The following is a 22,861-nucleotide window of genomic DNA, read 5'->3' on the forward strand; positions in this document are numbered from 1 at the left end:
TTTGGAGGCCAGAAGTTCTAAATTAAGGTGTTGGCAGGGCCATGTTCTCTGGGAAGCTTCTAGGGGAGTCTTCTTTGCCTTTCCCAGCTTCTTGCAGCCCCAGGCATTCCTTGGCTTGTGGCAGTATAACTCCAATCTCTGCTATAGCCATCTTCTCTCTGTGTCTTCATATTACATTTCCATGTGTGTACAAATTTTTATCTAATTATAAAAATACCAATCACGTTGCATTAGACCCACCCTAATGACCTCATCTTAATTTCCAAATAAGGTCATATTCACAGGTAGGACTTCAACGTATCTTTTCGGAGGACAGATTCAACTCCTAACAGCAAGTATCTTAGAGAGTTAAGAACTCAGCACAAATTACTGAATAAGGGAGTTGCTCAGGCTAAATAGGAAGACAAGCCAGAAGGGGATGGGACATAGTAAGGGGAGTAGAGGTTAGGAAAGGTGCTGGAAGTTTTGAAAGAAGCCTTGTTAAATCACTACCAGAATATCTATTGAAAGTCTGGGAGGAAACACATTAAAACATCAGTAATGGAGAGATCATTGATGACTTTAATTTTCTTTACACTTTATGTATGTTCCAAATTTTCTACAATAAGTACACAACTTTTATAATGAGGCAAACAATCATTATTTTACAAACAACTATCCAGTAACTTTCACAATCCTGAGTGCATACAATCTAGAGCAGGAAGGTACAGTGAGAAAAACAAACACAGAGAAACATAATAAGAAACAAAGATGATGCTGACCCACAATCTGCATTCAATAAATGCCTCCAAGTAAATGTAGAGTAGGAAAGAGTATAGGCTTTAATCTCAACCCATTCGCCAGCTGAGCAATACTGAGTGTGTTACTCTAAAGGTTTGTTTTCTCACTTGTAAAAATAGGATTTTAATTTCCGTCTCACCGAGCTGTTACAAGAGTCATATGAGAGCATTATGTGAAGAGGCTAGCAGTATACACACTTAAGTGTTTTTCAACATTTTCGGTATGACATTAATAACCTTGTATACACAATATAGGAATTTGACAAACGGATAGCATAACAAACACGTGAAGGCTGAGACACGGTCAGGTGAAGAAGAGTAATAGCATGGGCAGAGTAAAAGAAGACTGCCTCAATTTTCTGATCCAGAAAAGTGAGGGATATCAGTCCTTACTGGGAAGAGGAATTACATGACTGAATAGAGATTCTATCAATTTGTCAAGTTTCAGAAAAAATCAGATAAGCCTCAACTATGGGATGTCCACGCTGCGTGCCTACCATACCAGTTAGGCTACTTCAGACTGCAAGTAACCAAAGTGCAACTAAAATTGCCTTATACAATAAGGGAGTAATAACCTCATAGAACAAGTTTAGAAGCTACAAAAACTTCCCCCACCCTTGGAAAATTTCCCATCCTATCTCACAGGCCAGAATTACCATACTTGGGACTGCTTCTCCTAAGCACACGGAGGGGGCATGCCAAACAGGTCAAATAGAAAGAACCAGAAGAGAAGGAGAGAAGTGGCAAGTGGCTACTAGAAAGGCAACCAACAGGGTCTGCCATATCTGTCTACATATTCACAAGAAATACGGGCAGCTGAACAAAACACGAGACTGGAACCTGAATGGATAATACTGCCATACTACAAAGGACTGATATGTATGAAGTGAAAGAAGAGGGCCAGGGATGGATGTCCCTGGGCTGGAATACAGGCAGGGATCCTTGGGCAGAGGAAGAATAGCCTCATTTCCCACCAGTCACCGGTGGGATGACTAAAGATGCTAACGGGCCTAACCAAAAAAATGGCCGGAGAGGTGAGACTAAAGAACAAGAAAAAGTGTGTAGGTGCACTCCATCCACAGCATTGTAGAATGAGATGTCCCCAGCCCCATGATCTAGGAAAACTCCCACCCGGTGAAGAGCTGGCTCTTGCTTGGTAGGACTTACAGAGGAGCCTGTTAGGGGCCAATAGCCAGCGGAACTCCAACAAATAGCCCAAATGCCCCCATGGGGGAACATTTCTGATTTATCAACAATCCCCATGACGTCCTCCTGACAAACCCCCACAGCAATCTCCAGGCCATCTCGGCTCTCAACTTCCCAGTAATGTTGCCCTGAAGTGAAAACGTTTTTTCCCAAAACACAGGGTACGTGCTGAAATCTCTCCACAAAGTGCGTGTTCTGCTGAGGATTCCTCCGTCCAATAAAGTAGGTCCATGCTGCAGAAAATAATGGCCAAGACCTGCCCGATGCTCCATTTTTCACGTACCTCCCTTCCAGGGAGAAGACAAGTTCAGGATGAGCTGTGTCTTCAGCTAGACTGACAGCCACTGCAGAGAAAACGAGAGCTGAGATAAATAATGCAACAGCTTACCACCAACCCTCCTCCAGAAATAGCCATCTTTTCCAGCTTCAGTTCATCCTTTTCCTCTAACGAGATTCCACATTGCCCCTCCACTGATCCTCAGCAGAGCCTAGTGGGCCATAGGACAGCCTGTAGCAACCTGAAATCCTCACTTCCCTTCCGTTCTAAAAGACAAAGACCTAGAAAATGGGGAGCTCATTTCACAGCCCCAAGTCTTTACAATCAGCATAAAATTTGGAGAAACATTAATAAATTCTGACTCGTTGAATGAGAACTAGACCAAGGCTGTTGACTGGCTGGTTCTTTGTCCAGGTACACATAGATGTCATCATTAACAAGGTTTCTCTTCCCTGGTTCCAGTTGTTCACTGACATCTCCACAGGCCCCCAACAAATAACGCAAAATGGAACTCATTATCCTAAGTTCCCCTCCGCCTCTTGGGAGGACTAATCCCCCCACAAACACAGACATCATTGCCTTCTATGTTCTCTAAGGGGTAAGAGCATGACCTCCACCCAAACACTACTCTTTGAAATCTTGAGGTTATTTGATTCTTCTCTCCCTCTGATCCTCAATCCTGTCAATTATACCTCTGAAATATCAGTCAGGTTCTTTTCCTCCTCTCCGTTCACAATGCCTAGGTCTTCACTCAGACCTTCAGCATTTCTCATCTCACTTTAACTGTCTATAACATCTTCCCTAGCGTCCCTGCCTCCAAATTCTCTTCCTTCCCAGACTCTCCATGTCTCTCGTTTGTCTTAAGAAAAAAAAGATCAGGAATGAATCTTAGGTTTGGACAAAATGTTTTTTCTGCATCTATTGAGGTGATCATAATTTTCCTTTTTTAGTTTACGTGGTGAATTACATTTGTTTTTCAAATGTTTAACCAATTCTGCTTTTCTGGGATAAATCCCATTTGGTTGTGATGTATTATCCTTTTAATATATTGTTAGATTCAATCTGCTAAAATTTTTTCTTTAGAATTATTCAATGTTCACACGGAGCATTAATCTACAGTTCTTTACTCTTGGAATGTCTGTCTCATTTTGTATCATGGTAATGCAGGCCTCAGAGAATGAATTGGGAAATATTCTCACCTCTTCAATTTTTCGTAAGAGTTCATGTAGAATCGATATTCATTTCTTAAACATTTCGTGAATTCATCAGTTGTTGCCTTACAGCTGCCAAACCATTTGTTCCCCTGCGCTCTTCCCAGGATTTCACAAGGGAGTGCCTCAGCCTGATATCTCAGGCCCGATGGAGAGATATCAGAGAAGCTTCCTTGAGGGGATGTCTCAGCAAACTGAGACCCGATGGAATTATATCGGTCCCTCCCTTTCAATGGATTCCTTGGAGATGTGCGTGTGTGAAGGCAAAGTTCAGGCTGGAACACAATGGGGACTTTCGGAAAGACGGCCAGCAGGCTACTAACACACAGATCTTGAGATTAACAATCTTTTACCTCTTTAAAAGTTTACCCTATGCGTTGGCCCCGATTCAGGGCTCAGTCCTTGAGGTTGTTCCCCTTCCTCCGTGGTTTGCATTCTATTCATGGCTACTGTCTTTTCTTAACCCTGGGCTGCAGCCCTTCTCCCTCCCCACAACCTTCGTAGTGCTGGACACGACAATCAGTGAAGCCATTTCAACTACAAAGTTTTTAACTACAATACCAATCTTTAATAGAAACTAGGTATTCCGGTTATCTATTTATTCTTGAGTAAGCTTTGGTCATTTGTGTCTTTTAAGACCTTGGTCCATTTCATCTGTTGTCGAATTTATCAGCATAAAGTTGCTTGTAATATTCCCTTATTATCCTTATTATCTGTAGAATCTGTAGTGATGTCGCCTCACATTCTTGATATTAGTAATATGTCTTCTGTTTTTTCCCAGGTCATTCTGGTTAATGGTATATCATTAAAATCAATATTCTCAAAAAACAGCTTTTGGATCATTTTCTGCTATTTTTCTGTATTGCAATGATTTATTTTGTTTACTCTGGGTTTTATTTGCTTCTTTTTCCAGTGCCTTAAGGTGGAAACTGGTCACTGATTTAAGAACTTTCTTCTTCTTTAATATAGGTTAGTGCTATAAATTTTTCCTTAATTATTGTTTTAGCTGCATCCCACAAATTCTGATGTTGTTTTCCTTTCCAATCAGTTCAAAGTACTTTCTATTTCCCTCTTGATTTCTCCTTTCATTCATAGGTTATTGTGGGTTATTTAGTTGCCTAACATTTGGGGATTTTCCAAGGATATTTTGTTACTAATATCTAACTTAAACGCATTATGGTCAGCAAACATACTTTGTATAATTTGAATCCTTTGATTTAATGAGATTTGTTTTATGGTCCACCTTGGTCCATCTAGTAAAACATTCCATGTACCCTTAAAAACAATGTGTATTCTGCTGTTTTGGGGTGTTCTATACATATCAGTGAGGTCAAGATGGTTGCTAGTGTTCTTTATGCCTAATATACCCTTGCTGATTTTCTGCCCACTTTTTCTAAAAATTATTGAAAAAACTATTGAAAACTCCAGCTATAATTGTGGATTTACCTATTTGTCCTTACAGCTCTGTTGTTTTTTGCTTAATATATTTTGAAGCTGTTACCGTGCTTCCCCGAAAATAAGACCTAGCCTGACAATCAGCTCTAATTAATGCAAAAATTAATGTAAGACTGGGTCTTAATGTTACATAAGACCCGGTTTTATATTATAGTAAAATAAGACTGAGTATTATATTAATTTTTGCTCCAAAAGATGCATTAGAGCTGATTGTCCAGCTAGGTCTTATTTTCAGGGAAACATGGTATTAGATATATAAATGTTTAGAACTGTTATGTCCTCCTGATGAATTGACCCTTTGTTATCATTAGGAAACGGTCTTCTTTATCTCTGGTAGTAGTCTTTGTTCTGAAATCTACTTTGATATTAATATAGCCACTCCAGATTTCTTTTGAGTAATGTTAGCATGATATATCTTTTTACATTGTTTTACTTTTAACATATATGGGTCTTTATGTTTGATATTTCTTGTAGCATATAGTTGTCTTGTTTTTTTTTTATTCAATCCAATCTCCATCTTTTGATTAGTATATTCATACCATTTATATTTCATAATTATTTATATGATTAAGTTTGTGTATCATCTTGCTACATGTTTTCTATTTGTCATACTTGTTCCCTTTTTTGCCTTCTTTTTGATTAATCAAATATTTTATAATTCCACTTTATCTCTTTTGTTGGCTTATTAGCTATAACTCTCTATTTTAGTGGTTGCTTTGAGGCTTATACTATACATCTTTAACTTATCAGAGTCTATCTTCAAGTGCTATTATACCACTTCACATATAAGAAATGTATTAGTTCCGTCTCTCCTCTCCCAACATCCATGCTATTGCTGTTGTGTATTTTAATTGTAAATATGTTATAAACTCCAATGTTATTTTTCGTCTGTCTGTTGAAACAATTACTGTATTAGTCAGGGTTCCCAGGAGAAACAAAACAAATAGGATTTGCGTATAAAGATTATAAGGAATTGGCTCCTTATGATTATAATGACTGGCCCAAGTCCAAATCTGCTGTGTGTGAGCAGGCTCAAGACCCAGTGAAAACTGATGTTCCAGTTCAGACCATCAGGCAGGAAGAGCCAAAGCTGCAGATGAAGTCTAAAGGTGGTCTACTGCAGAATTCCCTTTAGCTGGGGGTAGGGAGGTCAGTCCTTTGTTCTAGTTAGGCCTTCAACTGACTTGATGAGACCCACCACCAGACAATCTGCCTTATTCAAGTTTCCCAATTCAAATATGTTAATCTCATCCAAAATACTCATAGCAACACCCAAAATAGTGTTTAACAAATATCTGGCCCAGTCAAGTTAACACATAGATTAACCATCACTATTAGCTTTTAACAATATTTAAATAATGACAAAAAATATTTACTTATGTAATTATCATTTAGGGAGATCTTTAATTCTTTTGTGTAGATCCTGACTTCCATCTGCTATCGTTTTCCTTCTGCTTGTAGGACTTCCTGTAACATTTCTTGCAGTGTTGGTCTGATGCTGATAAACTCTTTCAGTTTATGGGTATCGGCTAACATCTTTATTTCACTTTGTTTTTGTGAAATAAAGTAATAAAATTCGAGGTTAACAGTTTGTTTTCAGTACTTTAAAGATTTTGCTCACTTGCATTGTTTCCAATGAGAAATGTGATGTCATCTTTATCTTTGTTCCCTTGTAAGTAACATTTTCCTTTTTCTCCTACATTTCAATTTTCCTCTTTATCACTGGTTTTAAGTTTTTTTACTTTTCTCTTTTATCACTGGTTTTGGGGTAGTTTTCACCATATTTCTTGTGCTAGCGTTTGTTGAACTTATTGGATCTGTGTACTTATAATTTTCAATACATTTGGAAAATTTTTGGCCATTTCTTCAAAAATTTTTTGTCTCATCCCATCCCACTCCTCTCCTTCAGAGACCCCAACTATCATATAAAAAGCTTTAAGAAGTTGTCCCACAGCTAACTGATGTTTTTATTTTTTGCTTTTTTTCAATCCATGCATTTCATTTTGCAGTCTCCAATGCTCTATTTTCAACTTCACTAATCTTTCCTTCTGCAATGTCTAATCACCTTTTAATCCCAACCATCTCAGTCACTGACTGTAGTTTTCATCTCTAAAAGTTTGACCTGGTATTTTTTAATATCTTTTATGTCTCTACATGTCTATTTACAGAACAGTTATAATAACTATTTAAATGTCCTTCTATGCTTATTCTAACATCCTGGCAATCCTGGATCAGTTTTAATTGATTATTCTCATTATAGATTATTTTCCTACCTTTTTGCACGCCTAGTAATCTTTTGATTGGATGTGAGACATTGTGAATTTACACTGATGAGTACATATATTTTTTTTTTATATTTTCAGTCTAATTTTAATCCAGACTGAACAAACAAGCAGAAAAGTGAGAAAACTAACTGTATTAGCAGACACAGATGTACCAAATGTAAAACAGTGGGTTATTAACAGAACTATTTACATGCATATTTACAAGCAATCCCTTTGTACATAGTTTTAGTTAGTTGGAAAAAGATTTTTTGACATTAGGTAAAAACAGGGCTGAGGTGGTACTACATTATAGTAAAAGTATTAGAAAAGTGATCTTCAAGGTGTATCAATTATAAAGCAGATGAAAACTTGAGTGACAAAGACCTAGCAAAATTCTCTAGTAAAAAAGTCAATGCAACTCATGCCACAAAATAAAAATGAGAAAGCCATATAAATGAAGCAGAAAAATACTCCAGGCTTCTAGGTAAAGTAATGAAGTTAGATGAAAAAAAAAAAAAAAATTCTAGGACTGCAATAAATCCTCAGTGAAGAATCTTGGTGGTTTAGTTTGGAGTTCTAACTCCTTTTTTTCTTTTTTTTTAATGACATTTTAACAGCCCTTGGTATCAAATAGCATCAGGATATGTAAATCAGTTAACGATATAGTCTAAGACTTTAGTGCTACAGATTTTCGTAATTGTGAATCATATTTGAAACCCAATTTATTGAGACACTAAATGTAAAACTAAATGAAAGCTACATACTTATAACTAAAAAAAGGGTGCTACATTTTTGCAGTAATATGTATTTCCAGGCTAAGACCTTTTCCCTCAAGAAAAAATGAATTTAAAGGATAAGCTTCTAACCAGCTAGCAAAATTTACTTTCAACATTTTATTTATTTCAAAATCGATTTTATTGCAGCCAAAACAGTGGAATTAACTGTACATAATAAACTATTATATATATATATATATACACATTTTAAGTTATAGGGAATAAAGTTTATTTTGGCAGACAGTGTTAAACAAAATTAGTAATGTAACTTAACATCCTTAATTTGGTAAAGTGTGACACAATTTCTTGCTTTCTGTGTTCTGCTAAATCATCATAACCTAAACTGCTTTATAAAACTGATTATGCTGACATTGAGCTTTACTGTTTTCGTTTGCGCTCTGATTCCAAACAAAACTTCTCATATGCTTCTTCTATTTCAGGGTCCATCTCATCATCAATATCATCGAAGTATGGATCACCAGCCCCCAATAAATCTGTTCCATTTTCTTCATAATCTGGAAAAAAGTCTTCTCTTTCAAGTAACTCTTGATATTTCTCTTGGTAATCTGGATCAGCTGCAGTGAAGGGAAACGCCATCAGATGTATAAAATGTTGGTTCATTCATGAAATAGTTAGGATCATTTTCAGGTGTTGCTTCTCTGTATGTTGAGGTTACATGGACTCTACCCCAGTTACTTGACCGGAGTTCTACAAGCTTCAAGAGCATCTGTTTTACGTCTCTGCTGCAATTTGCACCTAGGACAACATTTTCAATTCTCTGAATAATTTCTACCATATCAGTCTTTCCTTTTTCCTTCCAGGCATCTTCCAAAACTGACCCTGTCAACTTCAGTAATTTTACTGCACAAATTAAGTTGTCATCCATAGGATTAGAAAGGAGGGCATTCAGCAACTCCCGTAGACCAACCTGAAGAATATCTGCCCTTGTAACCTGTCCATTTGTTCCTTTGATCTCCAGGTTAAGATAAAGTTCTCCCAGAAAGAGTACAAATGCATGGAATCGTTTTCGAGTCACTTCATCCCCTTTTGCAGCTTGATCTTTAGCTTCATATTCAGTCCGACATCTTTGAAGTAGCAATTGGCGGAAGCGGCCACTCTGTGGGCTGATTGTCAGATGATGGGACAGGTAATTACACAGGCGAGCTCCCATGTAAGAGAAATTTGGAATAGATGTGGCCTGTTGATAGATGAGTTCAACAAGTTCTTGCAAAGCATCATCTGTTGTAACCCAGCCATTCAGGGTCTCTGCAAACTGTTCAATTTCAGTTTCAAAACTGCCAGGCTGTTCTGTAAGATGATTCAAGAAATCCTGAACATATTCTGCAAGAGTGGGATAATCCTCACAACCATCCTCATAGGATTCTGTATAATTAGAAGAATAACCTGATGGATAAAATTCAGGGGCGTTAACAGACAGCTTCGACATTAACACAGGAGCTACGACCACCTGGGGTTTAGCCATCAGGGACTCCGAGTTCTGCTGTGGGATGTTATCCTGTGAACTAGGTGGAGCTCTCTGGGGTTTCGTTTGTTCTGGGAGCGCCCCGGGCCGGGGAGGCCGCTGGGGGCCGGCGGGGAACTCGCACTGGGCCCCTGGCGGCGGGGCCGTCCTGGGCTGGCGCAGCGGCGGCGGCTGCAGGGAGCCCGGGGCTTTGGGCTGAGGCGGCGGCTGGTGCCGCGGCCGCTCAGCAGGCCCCGCTCCGTTCGGGAAACCGCCGCCCTCAGGCCCGCCCCCTCCGCGGCCCAGGCCCCGGCTCCGGCCCCGACCAGCACCTGGAGCCCGATGGAAACCGTCGGACATGCTCCTCCTCCTCCTCCACCGGGGCCGCTGCCGCTGCGCTCTGGAGAGGACGCGGGAGGAGGCGCTACGCGCTGGCTGTCGCCGCTGCGCTCACTCGTCCCTCATGGAGGAGGAGGGCGGCCCCTGCTCGGCTCCTCAGCGCTTGGGGCGGAGCGGACAGCAGCTGGAGCACCCGCCCCTCACCGCTACCCTCCGCTTTCCAATTCCCTTTTTTTTTTTTATTACAGTCAATCTTTTGAAGCTTGTCCTGGGCTGCAGTTACTTGGAAATAATTTGTAATTCGATCGTTTTGGGTCTGCTTTCATGATTTATAAGGTGGTCCAAAGCAGTGCTCAATGTAGGGTTAATTATTCCCCACCAATGAGGCAGATTTTCCTGAGTACTCTATCTAGTGCACCATGAATTAGGGGTTTTCCAGTCTGGCTGGTAGGAACAGGCACTGTTCCTGGCCCTGTGTGGGCACCAGGAACTATTCCTTCTAACCATTTTGGAAACTTCCTTCGTCAACCTCAGGTAGTTCTTCACAAGCATGTGCTGACTGGAACTCTGCTGAAAGCTCAGGGTGTGCCTTTGTAGAGCATCAGGGTCTCTCTCTGGATAGCTCTCTTCTCTCCAGTACTCCGTCCAGTATGCTGCAAACTCTTTTTTGTTCTCCCTGGACTCAGTTCCATTCCTCAATGCATGGAGTTCACTTGGCTCCACCTGTTAACCCTCCCTAAGATGGCCTGAAAACTCTCTCAAGGTTGGAGGCTGGAGCAACCATAGTGCTCACCTCATCTGTTCCACATTTCTCAGGGATCATTGTCCTTTATTGCTGATGCCCAGTGTTTGAAAACTATTGTTTCTAGTACTGTGTCTGCTGTTTTGTTTTGTTTTGTTTTTAATTAACTAAGTTTCAGGCAAAGAATAAATCTACTTCATTTTAACTGGAAGAGGACATCCACAACCTGATTCTTAATCAGGGATATGCATATGAGAACTGCCTGAATAGCTTTTACAACATGTGCATGCCTTGCTACTTCCTGGAGATCCAGTAAGTTTATTTTCAGTCTTTCCTACCCTTCTTTCCTACCCTCATCTTCTCAACCTCAGTTCCTGCCTTTCCCGACAATGCACCTTATGGTTTAGTCATACTGCATACCCTTCCCTCCATTTTCTCCACACCTTAGCTCATGCTGCTCCCTCTGCTTGGAAAAGTACACCCCCTTTTTCCACTTGGCAAGCTCTCACTCATCCCTCAAATTCCAGAATTGTCACCTCTGCTATGAAAATTTCCCTACTTCACCCCAACAGAGCTCTTCCTCTGTACTTCTGTAATATTTTATTCATACTACTAGTAAACACTGGAACTCACTTTATAGTAAGTGATATGTGTCTATTCTCAGAATAGGTCTTTTTCTTTTTTGTGTCACTAGTACCTTATAACACATAGTATGTGTTAAATAAATATTTATTGAATGAAGTGTATATCTATTTATTCCTAAGTAGTTACCATTTTTCCTGACCCTACTATTAACTGCATGCTCTTTCCTCTTTCCCTCCCAGACTTCTATTTATTCTCTTATTTGAAAGACTTCTCCTTAGGAGAAGTCTTCCAACTCCTAGAAATTCTGCTCACCTTGGACTTGCTTCAGCATTTCCTTCATCATTGGTATATGGCACACAGACGTCACCTTTAGATCTTCAAGGGAATAGTTCACATCCTGGTTCTCACTCCTAAGAAAAGTACAGAAGGCTGCTCTTTTAGGAGACAACTCGGGCAGCCAAGACCCCCAATGCCCAGGTGAAGGTTCCAAGCCCAAAGCTCAGACCACGTCTCTCCCATTGCTCCTTGAAAAAGTGAACAGAATTCCTCCTTCACAGACCCCTCAGGGTGTGGCCAGATTCATCTCTAGAGCCCAACCTTGTTTCCCCTCTGCTAGATATCTTTACCATTCCACTCATACCCCCATAAGAAGGTAGAAGCTCATACCTGGTCAACAGATCTTTTGGATTCTGTGAAGAGAAGAAAGAAATAAGTAAGTTATGTACCTTCCTCATGAGAACTGGTGCTCAACTTTGTGAGCAGGTATTTTTCTGTCTGTTGCTTTTGTTAATGTCATATATGATCTCATGTTGACAAAGCCAATGGATTGACACAATGCAGTCTTTTTTCTCATGTGACCCCTCTGTACTCTGTCAAAGTTCATCAATCCCTTTCTTGAAACCCAAGTTTTTCTCCTTTAGCATTATGACATTAACTCTTTCATGGCTTTTTGCCTACTTCTCCATCTATTCTCTTTCAATCACAAACAAAACAAATGTTGGTGAGGATATGCCGGAAATATAAAGTGGACTTTGGAAAACAGCTTGGCAGTTTCTTAAAAAGTTAAATACAAATATACCATATAGCCCAGCAATTCTGCTCCTATTATCTACCCAGGAGAAATGAAAACATATGTCCACACAAAGAATGGCAGACAAATGTTCATAGCAGCATCATTCAAAATAGCCAAAAAGTGGAAACACAAATACCCATCAACTGGTGAAGACAAACAAAATGTGGTATATTCTACAATGTATAATATTCAAAAATAAAAAAGGAATGCAAATACAATACTAATGTATGCTACATGAATGAACCTCAGAAACGTTATTATACTAAATGCAAGAATCCATACACACACACACACACACACACACACACACACAAAACACATTGTATCAGTTTATGTGATATATTCAGAAAAGGAAAATCTATAGTCAGAAAATACATTGTTTGAGGCTGGGGGTAGGAACAGAGATTAACTATAAACAAGCACAAAGGAATCTATGGAAATGATCTAAAAGTGGACTGGTAAGGATTGCACAACTTGGTAAAATTATAAAGATCACTCAATTATACTTAAAATGGGTGAATTATATATGTATTATTATAAGAAAGCTTTTAAAAAAAGAAAGCTTTAAAAAAAAAAAAAGGGAGTATACCAAAATGGTTAATTACCATTTGAAAAAGTATTCAACCTTATTAGTCATCAAAGAAATGCCATCTACCCTTCCAGAGGAGGGAAGAGGAACTGATTGAGGGCATGAGATAACATTATACACCACTTAGGATGTTAAAGAACTAACAATTCTAAATACTGATGAGGATATAGAGCAACGGGATCTCTCACACATTGCTACCAATGGTGTAAACTGGTACAAGCACTGTGTTAGGAATTGCTTTCATTGGTACATAACTGACAGAAATGTATACATATGAGCACCAAAAAAGACATGTTTGTAACTGCTTTTTTGTAACAATAAAATGAATAATATGTTTTGATATAATACAATGGAATACTGTCAGCCCTCCATATCCATGGGTTCCGCATCTGTGGATTCAACCAACTGCAGATCAAAAAGAGTTTTTTTTTAATGTTACATTGTTGCTGACTATGTAGTTATGCCTACCACGGTTGCATCTGTAGTGAATATTTACAGACATTTTTTTCTTGTCATTATTTCCTAAAAAATACAGTATAATAACTATGTTATATTAAATATATAAATAATCTAGAGATGATGTAAAGTATACAAAACCATATGCATGGGTTATATGCAAACACTACACCATTTTATGTAAGAGACTTGAGCATCCATGGATTTGGGTATCTGTGGGGGGTCCTGGAACCAATCCCTTACAGAAACCCAGGAACAACTGTACTACACAGCAGGGTTTTCAACGTCGGCTAACATTTTGGGCTGGCTAAGTCTTCGCCGGGAGCAGGAGGGGAGGCGTGTTCTGTGCACTGTAAGACGCTGAGCAGCATCCATGGCCTCCACACATTAGGTGCTAGTAGTAACCACCTGAGTTGCAACGACCAAAAATGTCTCCAGACATTGTTTTCTGGGGGAGCAAAATTGCTCGTGGTTGAGAATTACTACTATAGAGCAATGAAAACAAACATCTGCTACCTACAACAACATGGATTAATCTCACAAACATACCGTTTAACAAAAGAAGCCAGACATAAATGAACGCATACTGAAAGATTCTTTTTCAAAAATAGCAAAACAAAACAGTGTGAGAAATCTGAAAAGAGACTAGTTTTGAGGAAGAGGGAAAGGATATTGATTGGGGATATGAGGAGGGCTTCTGTGATGCTACTCATGTTCTATTGCTTGACTTGGGTGGTGGTTACATGTGTGGGTCAGTGATGATAATCTTTCAGGCATTTATATATTTTCCTCTATGAAGTTATACTTAAAATGCTTTGAAACCTGTTTATTTCACTATGACAATAAAAATAATATTGTCAAAATCTGTGGACACAGTTACAGCAATACTTAAAAAAGAAAGCATAGCTTAAATATATTTACCAGCAAACAAAAGGGTAATATAAATGAGCTAAGCATGCCAACTCAAGAGGTTAAGGAAAGAGCTACAGAGCAAAGCCAAGAACCAATCAGAAAAACATAATAAGAGTAGGTATTATTAATCATTTCACTGTGACATTATTTGTAGTGGTAATGGTGTCAGGGACAACCTGGGTATCCATTACTGAAAGAGGGAACTGGCAAAATGTGGTGAGTGGACACATGGATTAAATGTATACATAAATAATAGGAATGGATCTTTAAAATACAGTGCTGAAGGAAAAAAAGCAAGAAACAGAATGCAACACAAACTTTCATTGCATAAATTAAAAATACATAAACTCAAGCAATACTATGTATTTTGCAAATAAAAAGATAAAAATTAAGCACAATATATGTTTATTTTCAATGTTTCTATATTTCTAAGAAAATGGAAATGAGTTATGGGCTAAAAGTGAAGAAATAAATGAAAAACATGGATGGATGGATGGATTAGTAAAATAATTTCTCTTAGACTCTAAGATTCTATGATACAGTTCCATATTTAATCATTTCCCTAACTTTGCACTTGCGAATGTTGGCTGATATATTTGTTTGTAAGCATTCTGCTGGCTTATACGTATCTTTGAGGTTTCAGATGCTGACAAGATGTTAAGCCTGTATTTATAAAAGTGTTTAAATGTATTCTTTCAAAGATTCTGCTAGAGTATACATTTGGATATGTAACTGGAACTTCATTGCTCAAGCAAGTTGTAAAAGTTCTAGACAATTCTTGGAAATCATTACATGTACATATGATATAACTCCCAGCTAGCAATTCCCTGTTGAAAACACTGACAAGTGGGTCCATGTTTTCATCTTCCTTAAGAGAAGAATAGAATGTTGCCTCCTTCTGATGAGAAAAAATAGTAATGGTAGATTGAAAGTATTCTTGGGAACACCCTTCAATGGTTCTTTCATCTTTAGTCACATGATATGGAGGAGAGGTTCTGAGTGATCTGAGACCAAAGGTGAATTATTTCAGTGAGAAAAAAAAAAAAAAGGCAGTCAGAAATGTTGGATTGTACCCCAAAACTGAAAGAAGCTGACCGGCCCAGTGGCTCAGGTGGTTGGAGCACATGGGCCAGTGAGCTGCGCCCTCTACAGCTAAGATTGTGAACAACAGCTCTCCCTGGAGCTGGGCTGCTGTGAGCAGCCGGAGGTTGGTTGGCGTGAGCTGCTGTGGGCTGCTGAGTGCTGCCCCCCTCCCTATCCCAATGGGCCAGGGAGCTGTGTCCTACACAATTAGACTGAGAAACAACGGCTTGAACCAGACTGGGGCCAGGAGGCGGAAGAAGGGGGGAAAAAACTGAAAGAAGCTATAAGAGCGCTTTACCTACAGAGGATATAAAGGTAAAGATTAACTTTTGATAAAGAACTGGCCTAAGGACCCAAATCTAAGAGCTAGTTAGAATTATAATCTTTTAAAGGTTGCTAAATATTTGAAATTATTTAAATAAATGTACTAATCAAAATCTGTGGCTAAGAACAAAATTTATCAAGCTGTGATTATAATGATTAAATATTAGTGAAAAGATAAATTTCTCTTAAAAATTGTTGATATAATTATCTACTTTGTGATTTTATATTTGCTTTTACTGTTTTAACAAAGAATTATGAACATATAGTACGACAAACACTGTTTCCCTGAAAATAAGACCTAGCTGGACAATCAGCTCTAGTGCGTCTTTTGGAGCAAAAATTAATATAAGACAAGGTATTTATATTATGTTATGTTATATTATATTATACTATATTTTATGTTATATTATATTAAATTATATTATATTATATTATATTATATAGACCCGGTCTTCTAGTAAAATAAGACTGGGTCTTCTATTAATTTTTGCTCCAAAAGACGCATTAGAGTTGATTGTCCAGCTAGGTCTTGTTTTCGGGGAAACACAGTAGAAAAGTCGTAGATGTGTTTCAGATCCTAGATAAACTATTAGACCAAGTGAATCATTACTTTAATTTCCTTTGGATGGTAAATCTTTGACTCTTTAATTGTATAATGACAGTAGTAATACAATTGTCAACAGAGAGAAAACATTTCTTCTATTAAATCCATTCAACAGGAAAGATACTCAGCGCTAAAGACAAGAGGGAGTTCAGTTGGTGATGTTAACTAACTCCCCCGCTGCCTGTCTCACCTGAAGCAACTCCAGGCTGGAGCACTGGCTCTTCTCCCAGACCTCTAAGATGAGCTCCTTCAAGGAAGTGATTATTTGATTGAGCCTTAATGAGTTCTCATTCCATTTCTTCTTTGTCTCTTCTTCTTCTTTGCTCAACCTCTGAAGAAACAGTTGCTCTTCTTCAGCCAGGAAGCGGTGCAGCTTTGCATACTCTGCACTGAGGCTCAATCGTTTATTCTTCATCTTGTTCTATAGCCAGACGAGATTTGCTCAGTCCTTGTTCTACTTGGTCCTTGCTCCTCAACCCTTTGCACGTGACTCCCCAGCAATCCATGGTCCTTCCTTATCACCTCCTCCAGAAAAGTTCCTGCCCACCCCACACAAATTTCCACTACTCCTCTATTTACACTTACTTGATATCCTTATACAATACTAGTCTTTATAATATTAATCGATTCTTTGTAACATCTGAGTCTCTACTACTGCTAGCAATGCCTTGTTTGTATACTTTTTAAACTAAAATGTACTTTCACATCTATTAAGTTTAGCCCTCAGAATAATACCTACTGTTTAATTTTGTTAAATCTTTAGATATGCTTGGTTGCATGCACATCATGCTTCCCAAGTGTCTCTGAAAGCAAAGTCCATTTACTTTCTATAATGCCATGGGCCCAAAACAACCCCAACCTCGGGTATATACAGAGGAAAATGTGGGGAAGTGAGGGGTACTACCTTAAAGTAGAGATACAGGGATAAAGTGATCAAGTGTATGGAACTTGCATCACCCAAAGGCACAAGTCAGTAGGTACTTCCTGTTCTATCACCTTATCTCTACAAGTTACCTGACAACTGATAACATCCTACAAGCTCTTCCCAGCAAAACCCTGTAAGCAGCCTCAGACTGAAAGGGCCTCAGGGGCAAGAAATGCCCAACCACTTCTGCTGTTACCTGCCAGTCTGTAACACTCTTCACTTCCATGTCATGTAACCGCATGGCTTCTTTCATCTTGGCCTTCAGATCACACTGAGTCTTAAGAAGTTTTTCCTGCCAACAGAAATACGTATCAGACAGAAATCTTTCCTCCAAACATCCTTGTTCAAGTACTAAAAGTCGCCTAATCCAAACAGGAAATGAGATTGAGAAAATGTTGAAGACAGTCATAGGCTGTCTGCAGAATAAGAAATATTCTGATCTGAAATAATCATAACACTACATAGAGTTTGCCAGCTAAGTTAGCAAAACTAAAAATTGTTAGAGTATTAATAAATACCTAGTATTGGCAAGGGAGAAAGCCTCTGGCATGTAATACTAGGAAAGTAAAAAAGTGCCATCGTTTTGAAGAGCACTGGTAAGATTTAACAAAAATTAAAGTGTGCATATTCTACTTCTAATAATCTATACAACAAAACACTACGAAAAATAATCAGTATGTACAGGAATGTTCACTGCAGCATTATTCATTATCCATCAATGGGAAATTATTAAATAAATTATGATATATTGATACTCTATGTCAATTTCAGGTAGCCCTCTACATTGACATGTTATATTAAGTTATAACTGTACTATAAAACAATAGTACTGTAGAATTCTGTTTTAAAAAGAATAAACGTGTGTGTGGGGGGTGTAGGTGTGGGTTTGTGTGTGTGTATGTTTAAATGGAAGGAAAATCTGGAAAGATACATACCTAAGTATTATTAACACTGGTTATTTCTGTGGAATAGGAATAGTTTGAAAGTTAGGGGGAGGGAAGATTAAAAATTTTATAAACTTCTGTTTTGTTTGAATTTCTACAAGAGGCATATACCATTTTTGCAATTTAAAAACACAAATAAGCTATTAAAAAATAAAACAAGTCAATCAGCATTAACTAAGTAGGCTGTAGAGGGGCAGCACCTGACCTGAGAGACAGAAGCAGGCAGGTTACAGACACACACAAGAGGAAAGCCAGGAAGAACTGATGACCAAATGGCTGCACACAGGAGTCTAGATTTAGCCCCTGGGTTCTGGCTTCAGTAACTAGATGGACTGTAGGTTATTTACCAAATCAGGAAATATAGGAAGATGAGCAGTATGTAAATAGGAGGAAAGAAAAGAAATTCGACTTGAATAGCTTGACTTTGAGGTATCTGTGGGACATTCGTGGATCTAGTTAGCAGTTAAGAGTCAAGAAAGAGATCTGAGCTGCAGAAGCAGATTTAGGGGTTAAATTTAGCACGGATAGCAGTTAAAGCCATGGGCGTGAATCAAATCACCCAGTAAGATTCTACAGAGTAAAGAAGATCAAGGCTAGAACTGGGAACAGCTACAAGGGGTATGCAGAGGTTGAAAATCCTGCAAAGAAGCTACGATGAATAGTTGGTGAAAAACCATGAGAGAATGGTTTCTTACAGGAAGAGAAAATTTAAAATAAAAACTGGTGAAAACTGTCAAATGTTGAAGAATGGCCATGGTCAACTTTCTGAGTCTGGATGTATGCCAAAATAAAAAGATTAAAAGAAAAAAAAAATGAGTAGAACTAAGAAATAAGCAGTACAATTAATTTTTTAATTCTTCCCTGGGAGAATAATAAATACTAATAGGTATCACTTTTCTTCCAATGATTTATAAATGACAATGCTTAAAGTTAGGTAATTTAAAAGACTGACAGCACCAAAGTTGGCAAGGATGTGGAGCAACCAGAACTCTCATACAATGTTGGTGGATGTGTGAAATGGTATAACCACTTTAGAAAAAGGTCTGACATAAAACTAATCATACATTAATCCTAGAACCCAGCAATTCTACTCCTAGACCCAGGAAAAATTACATGTGTCTACAAAAAGCACTGTATGAGAATATTCACAGCGCCATTATTCATAAAAATTGGAAACAGCCCATGCATCCCAATAGGAAGATGCATAAACAAACTGTGGTGTGGTTACATAATGCAATACTACTCAGCAGTAAAAAGTAACAGATTACTGCTATGCACAAACAGATGAATTTCAAAATCAATATACTGAGCAAAAGGAGCCCATATAGAAGAGTACAGATTATATGATTCCATATATATGAAGTTCTGGAACAGGCAAAATTAATCTGTGGTGGAAAAAAATCAGAACAGTGGTTGCATTGGCTGGGGGTAGGGTGCAGACATTAACTAGGAGAGGGCATGAAGGAGCTTTCTGGGCTGATGGTAATGTTCTGTATCTTGTAAAGGGCTTGGGGTGCCCAGGTATACGCATTTGTCAAAGCTCAACAAATGGACACTTAAGATGTGTGTATTTAATTGTTCTGAATTTTTAAAAATACCATAAATAAATATTCAATCTGGTTCATGACAGCCATGCTAAAGTAGAGGAGGAAGTGTACTGTCTGCAATTAACTTTAAAATGCTTCAAAGGGAAATAAGAATTGATGACAGATAGATAGGTAGGTGACAGACAAGTAGAATAAAATGTTAATGGCAGAATCTAGATGTGGGTATACTGGTGTTATTATAAAAGTCTCCCAACTTTATGTATGCTTGAAAATTGCACGTAATGTTGGGGGGAAATAAAATTAGGTTATAAGGGGACTTATATATCATAAAATCACATGTGCTATTTTCTTTCTAACACAGTGTTTTCTAATATTATAAAAGCTATTATCCCTAGTTAACTTAAATAGGTACATAATCCTGCTATCAGTAAGCTATCTCAAGTAACTTTATTCAATTATATTACTGCCACTTTTTAATCACTGTCAAATTTGATATGCATATGTCAGGCTCCTTTGAATGTGACCAAGATTTTTTTTTTTAAGTTTTCACTTTTATTTGATAATGAAAAAAATTAAATAATCTTTCAAATAGAATTTTTCAATTTTTTTTAAAGCCGTTAACAATTCCAGTATGCATGAATTATCCTATATGGTTGCTTCAATTATCCAAGACTACCTAAGTCTTTCTGAATCCTGACACAGTGGGCCCCTGTACCACTTGGGAACCCTTTGGGGAAATTAGAAAACTCCTTCCCTGCAACAACAGAAACTGCCAGGAGGTGCAGGAGGGCAACACCAAGCATTTCAGTAACATTTATTGATGTTTACTGTACGATAGGCATTGTTTTAGAATCTGGTCATAAACGAATGAGAAAGATTTGGGTCTTGTCTTGTAGGATACAAGATAAATGTCACTGAATGAAGGAATTAATGTATACTTCCTTGTCCAGCTTTGTATGTTTCCTGTTTGTAGTCAGCTGATAAAACTGTACAGCATTTTACAGTTTACAAAAACACTTTAACTTTATAATTTAACTTGTATAATTAAATTCGTGCATTCAACCAGTACTTACTAGATACCAATTCTGTTGGAGACCACTGGAGTTACACCATCAGTAATAGAAGGGAAAAGATGATCAAGGAAGGTCTTCAAGCTAAAGGCGCATAAGATCTAAAGGATGGAAGGTGTGGGTAGAGAAAGAGAACAGCCTTGAAACAAAAGCAAGAAGGCCAGTGTGGCTGGAGCAGAGTAACTGAAGCTTACGACACGAGATAAGACAGACAATCTACAATTACAACAATTAACGTAGTGATTTTCCCAACTGAAGAAGGAAGCTAATAACAAACCCCAGCCTCATCACTCCAAGTCAGGCTTTTCCCAAATCATCAGTTGTGTATGACATCTATAGGATAGACCTGCACTGTCCAATACAACATCCACTAGCCATGTGTGCACATGAAATATGAATAGTCCAAATCAGTACATGCTGTAAATGAAGTACACAGATTTTAAAGACCTACTATGGAAAAGTAATGTAAAACATCTCACTAATAATTTTTCATAACAATTAATGTTAAACAATATTCTAGGGGCGGCCGGATGGCTCAGTTGGTTAGAGAACCAGCTCTCAACACTTGGTTGCCGATTCAATACCCGCATGGGATGGTGGGCTGGGTCCCCTCCAACTAAAGATTGAAAACAGCGACTCGACTTGGAGCTGAGCTGTGTCCTCCACAACTAGATTGAAGGACAACGACTTGGAGCTGATGGGCCCTGGAGAAACACACTGTTCCCCAACACTCCCCAATAAAATTTTTTTAAAAACAACATTTTGGATAATTAGGCTAAATAAAATACATTATTAAAAATACATCACCTGTTCTTTTTACCACTAGAAAAATGTTTAATTACATATGTGGTTCGCATTGTTTCTACTGGACAGCACTGGCATACACCGTCAGTATGTTTGTCTTAAACTTAAAGCTCCCAGGGCCAGTCCCTTGAATTCTGCAGTTATGATGAGCCTCGTACCAACCCTCCCCACTCCCAGTTTTAACTCCAGCTCTAAGGTCCGTGTAGCAAAACCTTGAGCCTCTAGAGAGTTTTCATGCTTCCAATGGGACGAGAAGCCACTTCAATGGGTCCTTTATGAAAGTAAAAGGTAAACGTTCCCGGGCAACACCCGCAGCCCCCTAACGTCCAGCTTACCCGGTAGTTCTCGAAGGCCTCGTCAATGGGCGCCATCGTGTGGGTCTGGTGCTCCTGGGACTCCCTACACACCAAGCACACGGGCCGCTGGTCTTCCTCGCAGAAGAGCCGCAGCGGCTCCCAATGGCGGCCGCACAGGCCGGGGGGCACGGGGCCCTGGCGCCCGGGCCGCACGGTCCTCGTGAGCCGGGCCAGGACCCAGTTGGGCCGCAGTGCGGCGGGCGACGACAGCTGCCGGCACTCCGGGCAGGGGAACTGGCCGCCGCCCGGTTCCCAGCTGCGTTGCAGGCAGCAGCGGCAGAAGTTGTGACCGCACTCGATGGACACCGGGTCCTTAAAATAGTCCAGACAGATGGAGCAGGTCAGCTCCTCCTGGAGATCCTTGGCTTCCATGACGCTACTCTTTCCCAGAGCCCGAGTCGGGTGGGCTGCGACGCGCCGCAGCGGCCTGTGGGCGGCGGGTGGGCCCTGGAGGCCGGCGGCCCTCGGAACCGCGGCAGGCGCCTCCCGCGGCTTGGGAAAGTTAAATCTCACTTTACGGGACTCAATCCCGGCGCGTGCTGGCCTTCCCGCGGGCGTGGCGGGACCGCAGCGCGCTAGCACCGGAGTCGCGGTGTCGCTGCCGCTGGAGGCCGCGTCCTGGCCGAGGGGCATGATGGGACCGGGGCTGCTCCTCCAGCCAACAATAGAGCTGTGGCTGTCCTAGCAAACTCGAGAGGAAGCCGGGATCCCTCGGGTTTGGGGAAGGCGCCAGAGGGCGGCGACTACGCCTGTGCAGACACGGCTGGTGGAGCTAAATGGGGAGGTGCTAACGCACTTGGCTTAGCTATCAAGTTTGAAAGGTGAGGTTAAGATGAGCTGGCTGACGGGGAAACGAAAGTCAATGTGGGAAATGTAATCAATAGTGTAAAGATTTTGTAGGGTATCCGGTGGACACTTGTCTCATTAGGGAGACCACCTCAGGGATGATGTAGATGCCTGATCACTGCACCCTACACCTGAAGCTGAAGCTGAACAATAATGAGTGTCAACTATAATTTTATATATATATACATATATATATACATATATATGTATATATATATATATATATATATAAA

The 22,861-nt window shown here is 39.4% G+C and overlaps 1 protein-coding gene across 2 annotated transcripts; it reads right to left on the minus strand.

Annotated features, from left to right (window-relative positions):
• Positions 1–859: 859 nt before the first annotated feature.
• On the minus strand, positions 860–22,525 carry TRIM4 (tripartite motif containing 4). Of its 2 annotated transcripts, none has more exons than XM_033109976.1 (6): positions 21,762–22,520; positions 17,258–17,353; positions 16,327–16,557; positions 11,763–11,785; positions 11,409–11,506; positions 860–2,329 (listed from the first exon to the last, which is right to left on the minus strand). In XM_033109976.1, exons 1-6 carry the CDS (start codon positions 22,413–22,415, stop codon positions 1,743–1,745), a joined length of 1,689 nt encoding a protein of 562 aa, XP_032965867.1. In that variant the 5' UTR covers positions 22,416–22,520; the 3' UTR covers positions 860–1,742. The 2 variants fall into 2 exon arrangements, with proteins under 2 accessions (XP_032965867.1, XP_032965866.1); XM_033109975.1 differs by lacking the exon at positions 860–2,329 and adding an exon at positions 8,483–9,276 and having other exon boundaries at positions 21,762–22,525.
• Between the last annotated feature and the right edge of the window lie 336 nt (positions 22,526–22,861).

Source organism: Rhinolophus ferrumequinum, chromosome 7 (assembly GCF_004115265.2).
Source record: "Rhinolophus ferrumequinum isolate MPI-CBG mRhiFer1 chromosome 7, mRhiFer1_v1.p, whole genome shotgun sequence".
In the NCBI taxonomy this organism is placed as follows: Eukaryota; Metazoa; Chordata; class Mammalia; order Chiroptera; family Rhinolophidae; genus Rhinolophus; species Rhinolophus ferrumequinum.

Excerpts from the sequence above, each read along its gene's own strand:
- TRIM4 (XM_033109975.1), bottom strand. The coding sequence starts at position 22,415 with ATGCCCCTCGGCCAGGACGCGGCCTCCAGCGGCAGCGACACCGCGACT. Across the intron at positions 17,354-21,761 it reads AGGCCTTCGAGAACTACCGG|GAAAAACTTCTTAAGACTCA; the intron begins GTAAGCTGGACG and ends TTCTGTTGGCAG. Across the intron at positions 16,558-17,257 it reads AGAGTGTTACAGACTGGCAG|AACAAGATGAAGAATAAACG; the intron begins GTAACAGCAGAA and ends GTCTGGCTATAG.